This window comes from Sander vitreus, chromosome 17 (assembly GCF_031162955.1).
Source record: "Sander vitreus isolate 19-12246 chromosome 17, sanVit1, whole genome shotgun sequence".
Lineage (NCBI taxonomy): Eukaryota > Metazoa > Chordata > Actinopteri > Perciformes > Percidae > Sander > Sander vitreus.
Genome location: NC_135871.1, coordinates 8,741,891 through 8,750,875, shown reverse-complemented (window position 1 = coordinate 8,750,875; position 8,985 = coordinate 8,741,891). Strand labels below are relative to the sequence as shown.

The following is an 8,985-nucleotide window of genomic DNA, read 5'->3' as shown; positions in this document are numbered from 1 at the left end:
GGAGGGCATTTGCATGAGAGGGATAATCTGGCCAACCAACTCTGGCCCTGCCAGAATCCCAAATCTCACTTCCCCTTTCAGCCAGCTGACTGAAATACTCCTTTAAGAATCAGTCTCAACCAATTCCAATTGTGCTGTTAACAGGATCCAACGAGATGTTAGTGCTCAAGGTTTACACTTTACATGACTGTGTCCCAGTAATGGATGGCTATAATAAAACAGTCAATGTTGGTCACTGTTTCAACTATTGTTTCTCAACATGTGGGGCCCAATTTGTGCATCATGTATAGGGTAAAGTGCCCAGTGGTGGAAAGTAACTAAATACACTCAGTCAGTGGCTGTACCTAAGTACAATTTTGAGGTACCTGTACTTTACTGAAGTATTTCTAGTGTATGCTCTATACTTCTCTACTACATTTTAGAGAGAAATATTGTACTTTTTACTCCACTACATTTAACAGCTATAGTTACTGGTTACTTTTTGGATAAAGATTTTACATTAAAGAGATTAAACCAACCTGTCTTGTGACATCTTACAAAAAAAGCAGTATCTACTTGGGGCCTCTTTTTACATTTCACGTCTATGAGTTGTTAGTAGTTCCACCAAAGACACATTTCCCCTCTAAACTTCTCACTTTGTTTCATTTGAACTGTTTGAGGCCCAAAGAGGTAAAAGTATTCAATATTTAACAAAAAAAAAAAATTATATATATATATATATATATATATATATATATATATATATATATATATATATATATATATATATATATACACACACATATATACACACACACACACACATACATACAGTCAGGTCCATAAATATTGGGACATCGACACAATTCTAATCTTTTTGGCTCTATACACCACCACAATGGAGTTGAAATGTAACGAACAAGATAACTGCAGACTTTCAGCTTTAATTTGAGGGTATTTACATCCAAATCAGGTGAACAGTATAGGAATTACAACAGTTTGTATATGTGCCTCCCACTTTCTAAGGGACCAAAAGTAATGGGACAGATTAACAATCATAAATCAAACTTTCACTTTTTAATACTTGGTTGCAAATCCTTTGCAATCAATTACAGCCTGAAGTCTGGAACGCATAGACATCACCAGACGCTGGGTTTCATCCCTGGTGATGCTCTGCCAGGCCTCTACTGCAACTGTCTTCAGTTCCTGCTTGTTCTTGGGGCATTTTCCCTTCAGTTTTGTCTTCAGCAAGTGAAATGCATGCTCAATCGGATTCAGGTCAGGTGATTGACTTGGCCATTGCATAACATTCCACTTCTTTCCCTTAAAAAACTCTTTGGTTGCTTTCGCAGTATGCTTCGGGTCATTGTCCATCTGCACTGTGAAGTGCCGTCCAGTGAGTTCTGAAGCATTTGGCTGAATATGAGCAGATAATATTGCTCAAACACTTCATAATTCATCCTGCTGCTTTTGTCAGCAGTCACATCATCAATAAATACAAGAGAACCAGTTCCATTGGCAGCCATACATGCCCACGCCATGACACTACCACCACCATACTTCACTGATGAGGTGGTATGCTTTGGATCATGAGCAGTTCCTTTCCTTCTCCATACTCTTCTCTTCCCATCACTCTGGTACAAGTTGATCTTTGTCTCATCTGTCCATAGGATGTTGTTCCAGAAATGTGAAGGCTTTTTTAGATGTTGTTTGGCAAACTCTAATCTGGCCTTCCTGTTTTTGAGGCTCACCAATGGTTTACATCTTGTAGTGAACCCTCTGTATTCACTCTGGTGAAGTCTTCTCTTGATTGTTGACTTTGACACACATACACCTACCTCCTGGAGAGTGTTCTTGATCTGGCCAACTGTTGTGAAGGGTGTTTTCTTCACCAGGAAAGTATTCTTCGGTCATCCACCACAGTTGTTTTCCGTGGTCTTCCGGGTCTTTTGGTGTTGCTGAGCTCACCGGTGCGTTCTTTCTTTTTTAAGAATGTTCCAAACAGTTGATTTGGCCACACCTAATGTTTTTGCTATCTCTCTGATGGGTTTGTTTAGATTTTTCAGCCTAATGATGGCTTGCTTCACTGATAGTGACAGCTCTTTGGATCTCATATTGAGAGTTGACAGCAACAGATTCCAAATGCAAATAGCACACTTGAAATGAACTCTGGACCTTTTATCTGCTCCTTGTAAATGGGATAATGAGGGAATAACACACACCTGGCCATGGAACAGCTGAGCAGCCAATTGTCCCATTACTTTTGGTCCCTTAAAAAGTGGGAGGCACATATACAAACTGTTGTAATTCCTACACCGTTTTGGATGTAAATACCCTCAAATTAAAGCTGAAAGTCTGCAGTTAAAGCACATCTTGTTTGTTTCATTTCAACTCCATTGTGGTGGTGTATAGAGCCAAAAAGATTAGAATTGTGTCGATGTCCCAATATTTATGGACCTGACTGTATATATAAATTTGTTTAGCAGAACATTTTTCTTCTTTGATACTATAAAGTATCTCTAACCTCTCTTATCTTGTGACCCACTTGGAACCACTGGACTAAACTTCCTAATGGTATATAAAGTAGTGTAACCCGTGCAGCTGTAACAGTAGAATGCTACGAACGCACTGATGCATCAGCATTACCAGCCTATAAAAGTACAACACACACATTTTCAGCGAAAGGAGGATGTTTACTTTTGATACTTTTAATTTATAATCCTTAAGATTTCAGTCGTGATTGGTTTGGTGACACAAGAGGTCACTGGAGAAAACTACTGTTTACAGTGCAGTCAAACAAACGCATGTTGTTTTGATAATAAGGGTGTCAAAACTCATTTCAAATGCAATCTGATTTCATGCTGGACATCACTTGAGTTGTTTTCTGAAATAAAATATACAGGCAACACTGGATTCCATGCTGCATTGTTTCCTGTGAATCCCTGGTACGCGTGAAGGCAATTTAAATCCAGTGTGGAAATGACGGACCCCCACCGCCAACAATGAAAACTACTATTTAGATAAGTGATTATAGACTGTAGATGCATTCAGCCAGCCTTTAATGGCTGTTGCTGGAAAATACATAAATAATATAAAAAGTTGGGTTTGAAGGATTTTAACTATAGGTACATTTTGCTGTAAAATACTTCAATGCTTTTAACATTTTGAATAGAGGACTATTTACCCAATCCTAGACCTATTTATATACTATATCGGTGTTTTTTTGTTTTTTTTTACATTGTTCTAGATACTTTTACTTAAGTAAAGTTCTGAATACTTCTTCCATCAACGTCTATACCTGATCTCTGAACATACAATATTCCAAACAGGCAACATAAAGCCATTACAATAAAATCTCGACTATGTTCAGGTTACTTAAATACTCAGCTGATACATTTCTGCCTCGATTCCAAAAGCCAGTATCTAAAATTTGAATAACAAGCTATAGGCAGTAAAATTACATACATTTTTTTTTTTTCAATAAACATAGTGTGTAATATGTGTGTTTCTGACCACACAACCCCAGATGTGACCACTGCTGCACAGCCACAGTCAAATTGAGCTACAAGCTTATACCATATGTCACCGTTTTCAGTCCATACTCTATGGATCCCACCAGCACCAGAGGAATTCTGTGCATCTGTCCCAGTCCAGCTGTGAGGAGTCCCTGTGTTCGGAGATGCCCGAGGGGTGGGGTTGTGTGACGACTTTCACTGCTGGCTAATTCAACAAAGTTTCAATACAGTGGCCAACCACACACGTCTGAAATATTTATCAGGGACTTGACAAAAAGATGAAAAATAAATGAAAGTCTTTTTTCATGGTCTTCCAGATTTTCAAAGATTGTTTCATTAAATTTACATGAGAATTTCATTTCATGTGTGCACAATCTATAATGGTCCTGCTCAGTAGCAGTGTATTTATGACCAGTGAGGCATTCAACTCAAAAAACATCAACAATGTTAAGAATTTCAGACTGAGCTACCACTTGGCGATGGATTAACCCTCTTATTTATTAATACTGATAGCTGAGACATTAACTGGACAGACAGTTTGAAAATACACACAGTTCATCTACTACATCAGCCATGAACCCAGAGGATCAGGATGGGTACTAACATTTTTAATTATGGAGCTCATGCTCATTGGCTAATAAAAAGGATGTATTGCAGTAACAGATTTTCCTGTTGAGGCCACTGCTGTCTTAATCACCAAAAGGAAGGGAGGAAAAGACACTTTTGACACCCAGGATACTCTTGCCCAACTTCTGTAGATAGAATTAGCACATCCAGCCTCAGGGACATAAGACAGGACTAGACTACAGGCAAAATACTGTAGAGATGTGCAAATAAAGCTCTTATCAAAGTGATCACACTGCCCTCTGTAGATTAGATGGGAAGGAGGAACAAGTGGGGAAATGCCACACTACACTGGAGATGAATTTACTGGTGATGTGTTTTAATTCTTAGACATAAACAAACGTGCACATGAGGGCAACATTTCAATTTATTAGAAAAACAAAATACAATTTTGGCAATGCAATTAATTGAAACAAACTAAAAGCAACAACAAAAGTAAAGTGTTGACATACAGTATATGAGATGGTTGAGAATATCTTTGGGAATGAATACTACTTACGCTAAATGTTCATCCTCAAAGTATTACAAAAAAGGATGCTAAGCGCTATAAAAGGAATTTAAACCGATCATTGCTTCATCTGGAAAACAGCTCAAGCACACAACATGGTGCCTTACACCAAACCACCAAGAAACAGTAAAATAAATATCCAAACAAAACAATCTGGCCATAAAAAAACTGCTGAAAATAATGTGAATGCATAATGCAAACGGCTGGGAACAATTTGCAGAGCAGTTTCTCCATACAGAAAGGTTCTCTCACCACAAACATTACTGTGAAGAAGTATTGGGCTGCATTTTAAAACTGATACAAAGACACCGTTCACTTATTTCATCAATAAGTGTGGTGACAACAGCCTGTAAGTAAGGACGAATATTAATGGTTGAATAAACATCAGGCTGGTTGTAAAGAGATTAACAAATCAACTAAAAATGAACTGTTTGACACACTGGGGGTGGAAAAAATAATAGATCCACCTGCTCAATATAATGCATCTAACATACATATCACTATCTTTGTGAAGCTATATTTTTAGGTTTGTTCTGTCAGAGTTGTTGATTTATCCTTCAATCCTTTCTGTAATTACGTAAGGTTCTCCTGCTGTTTTGTCCACCCGCTCTATGTGCTTTGCGTGCAACAAAGAAAATATTTACAATCTATAGATTTAGCCAGAGCTAACATGTATATCTCAACTCAGTTCAAAATAACATCTATAACTTTAACAGACGTATATTCAGGATGAGGAGTCACGCTTAACGTCCACATCCAAAAGTCTTATTCCAGTCTTCATACAGCTCCAAGTCTTTTGATGAGACACTGGGTCGTACCGTCTTCAGGGCCTCCTGGAAGTCAGCGTAGAGGATTGGTCGCACTTGATCTGCAGTGATAGTGGCAATGTCACTGAGCTGGATGCTGCGGATGGGCCCCAGCGCTGCCTCTCGACACAGCTGAGTCATGTCAGCCCCTGAGAAGCCCTCGGCGGCTGTTACCACGCTGTCCAGCTCCTGCTCTCTCAGCTGGTTCTTCTCTTGAGTCATGAGGTTAGTTACTATCTGCCGACGGGCCGCTGCTTCAGGCAGGGGGATGTATAACCTCTTTGCCAGGCGGCGGCGGGCAGCCTCATCTATCTCTTGAGGCCGGTTGGTAGCGCCCACCACCAGGATGCGGTCCTCGGCTGCCGTGGCCGCGCCATCCAGCTGGACCAAGAACTCCGTCTTTATCCTACGTGATGAGTCGTGCTCCCCGTCTGTCCGCTGGGACAACAGTGAGTCAATTTCATCAATAAAAATGACAGCAGGCTGGTGGCAGCGGGCAATGGCAAAAAGGGCTCGCACCATTTTCTCCCCCTCACCCACCCACTTGGATGTGAGCGATGAAGCACTGATGCTAAAGAAGGTGGCACCTGACTGGCAAGCTATACATTTTCCTATCAGAGTTTTTCCGGTCCCTGGGGGTCCAAACAACAGGATGCCTTTGGGCGGACCACGGAGGCCAGTAAAGATGTCAGGTCGCAGCATGGGCCAAACCACAATCTCCTTTATGGTGGCCTTGGCAAACTCCAGGCCTGCTATGTCATCCCAGGTGACAGGAGGCCCGTGGTCCATGATCTCACTCATGATCAGCTCGATTATCTTGGGCTCAAGGTTTTTCAGGCGCTCGTCCAGGATCTGAGGTTCCTGAATGGAATTACGGCTGGCTTCTTCTTCCTCCTCCTCCGGTCGTGGAATAGGTGACACAAATTTAGAAGACGCACCTCGAGGCCTGTTAGCACCCAGAGATCTCTTCACAGTTGCTGCCATGGTCTGACCTCTCGTAGGCTGATTGGAGTGTTTTTTCTGTTGATCAACAATAAACTGCTCATGAGCCGTTCTAAAGTTGCCACCAGCTCGCGGCTCAGCACCCGCTTGACCTCTGTGTTGCCCCCTCCCACCATCCCCTCCATCTGGGTTGTAAAAATTCTTCCGCTTAGAAGGGTTGGAGGTGGGGAAGTAGAACTGATTGTGTTGTGTACCCCATGCAGGGCCAGGGTTTCCCTGTGGATGACCTGAAGAAGAATGACTAAACACAGACTGCGGTCGTGCTGGAGGTCGGGAGAAGGAGTTTGGATTACCCAACATCCCCTCAGAGCCTCTTGGCCTCTCTAAAGCAATATTAGTAGCAGGATTACTGGTAGTATTGTTAACCTCTGTTTTAGGCTGTGGTGGGCCCATAGGTTTGATCAATGCAGCCTCTGATCTGACTCCAACACATATGTTAACATCTCCTGCTGCCACCAGGGAGCCTCCTCCCCCTTTCCCTGCCTGTATCATCCTTTGCACACAGGGCAGCTCCAGCACACTCTCTGTGGTCAGGGATGACTCCCATTTGTCACTGTAGTTCTTCTGACTGCGGGCCAGATGCAGCGCGCTCTCTGCGTAGTTGTTAAGCCCTGTGCGGGGGTCATCCGAGTCAAGCACTGCGGCGTAGCGCTCCGAGTAGGTCCTGAGCAGGCTGGCCATGCCGGCCTGAGAGAGCTGGGAGCTTGCCCATGCATACTGAATGGAGAGGATGTGGGCCCGGTAGGCATCGGCCGTCTGTTCAGGTGTACAGTTGCCAGATGAAATGTCAAAGGACCTCCTCTGCCATTCGTCCAGGTGTGCTCCACTCATGCCTGGCCTGCTCCAGTCTGATGAAGGAGAGGGGACAAAGGTTATTAAAAATGCATGACATCAGTAAAAGCCGAGGTGCACATCACCCCTGACCCAAACAAACAAAAAGTTGCATCTCATTACATTACATTCTGTGATATGCATGGGCATATGATACAGGAGCCCACTGATTTAGTATTGCACTTCATTAACCCCGGTGCCTCACAAGAACAGAATAAAAAAGCATGGTTCAAACTGCAGCAGCAGGGGCTGAGATATCCTGACTATAGAAAACATGGCTCAAGTAACAAAAACGCTTCATCCAACTCAATAGCATCCCAACTCAAAAACATATCTGCGTTAAGACCCTCCCATGCCTTTGGAATTTCACACTTCAATGTTTACAAGCATACTTTGTTAGTCTCCATGCCCTCAGCTGAGATGACCTGTAAACATAAAGGGTTGTTTTCTCAGTCTTGACAAAGCTCTTCCAGAGCAACAGAGAGCAATACACAACTGTTTTCACTTAGTAGCTACTAACATTGAATATTAAGTGACAATTTGTAAAACTGGTCAAACGCGCCTTTAACGACATACTGTTACGCTAATATCTAATTTGATGAATATGTAGCGGTACTGGAGGGACGTTCACTAACAAAGCTGCTGCAGTGTCATCTAACTGTAGGTCATTCATTCAACTGGCAGGGAAACCTAGCTAGCTTAGTCTCCATGACATGCAGTTATAAACAGTCAATTCGTTCTAATTTACAGACTAACGATACAGGCATTAACTATAGTGTTCACTGAAAATACACCACAAACACAATAAGCCACAATACTGAGGATGACGGACGACACTTACTATTAGAGATATCTTCTACAATTATGGTAAAATAAATAGGTGCCACACTAACGTTACATACACAAGTTTTAAAAATGTCAACTTGTTGTTTAGTTGTTCCCGCCACCTGTTTCTTCTTCAGCAGTACGACTTACGGCCACGTTCCAATTCGTTCCTGAAAAAAACATAAATAATCTTTCAGCATCGGTTTCACCTAATGTAGAAACCCAGCCAAAACTAACCACACGTTAGTCGTTATTTAATTGATAAAACGTCGACTTATGATGGAAATATAAGAATAATAAAGAGCCAAGCTAAAGCCATTAACTTATTTGAAGATATTGGAACGGGACCTATAACTTGTCACAACTAGGGAGTGCTCCATTTATCCCCCAGGTTCGCCCAGAGAATGGTAACGATCTGTTAATGTGCTATTATGCCGCTATATCAATTCTCACGTAAAGCTTTTTGATTCGTGATAATACATTATAAACTACTATGCAGTTTTACCTAGAGTGAAAACCTTTGCCTTGAGTTTTAAAACTTTTCTCCGGACTGTGGATTCAACACAGGGTCCGACCTGCTAACCATAGACAGTATGCTGCTAACTTGAGGTCTACATCGCCATCTTGTGGCCACAACATAGCTACATAAACACAAATTAGATTGTCGCTTTATCGTGTTGCATTCTGGGAAACGTAGTACCAGCTGTCTTGAAATTTTATTCTGGGAATTAATTTCCGAAATAAATTATTGTTTAAGAAAGGATACTTTTACGTACATTGCATTCCATGTTGCATTATTTTACTTTTATTTAGTAGAAGAAACAATAAAATATAAAGTACTCTTGATATTAGTGTACGCGTAAACTACACTAACCACAACCGTGGAGTTTTTTTT

At 41.5% G+C, this 8,985-nt stretch overlaps 1 protein-coding gene across 3 annotated transcripts; it reads right to left on the bottom strand.

The window, feature by feature from the left end:
* Positions 1 to 4,467: 4,467 nt before the first annotated feature.
* Positions 4,468 to 8,669, bottom strand: fignl1 (fidgetin-like 1). 3 transcript variants are annotated; one of them, XM_078273548.1, is made up of 4 exons: positions 8,596 to 8,664; positions 8,107 to 8,260; positions 7,658 to 7,690; positions 4,468 to 7,282 (listed from the first exon to the last, which is right to left on the bottom strand). In XM_078273548.1, the coding sequence occupies exon 4, from the start codon at positions 7,263 to 7,265 to the stop codon at positions 5,370 to 5,372; it is 1,896 nt and encodes a 631-aa protein (XP_078129674.1). In that variant the 5' UTR covers positions 7,266 to 7,282; positions 7,658 to 7,690; positions 8,107 to 8,260; positions 8,596 to 8,664; the 3' UTR covers positions 4,468 to 5,369. The 3 variants fall into 3 exon arrangements, with proteins under 3 accessions (XP_078129674.1, XP_078129673.1, XP_078129675.1); XM_078273547.1 differs by lacking the exon at positions 7,658 to 7,690 and having other exon boundaries at positions 8,596 to 8,669; XM_078273549.1 differs by lacking the exons at positions 7,658 to 7,690; positions 8,107 to 8,260 and having other exon boundaries at positions 8,596 to 8,661.
* Positions 8,670 to 8,985: the final 316 nt, after the last annotated feature.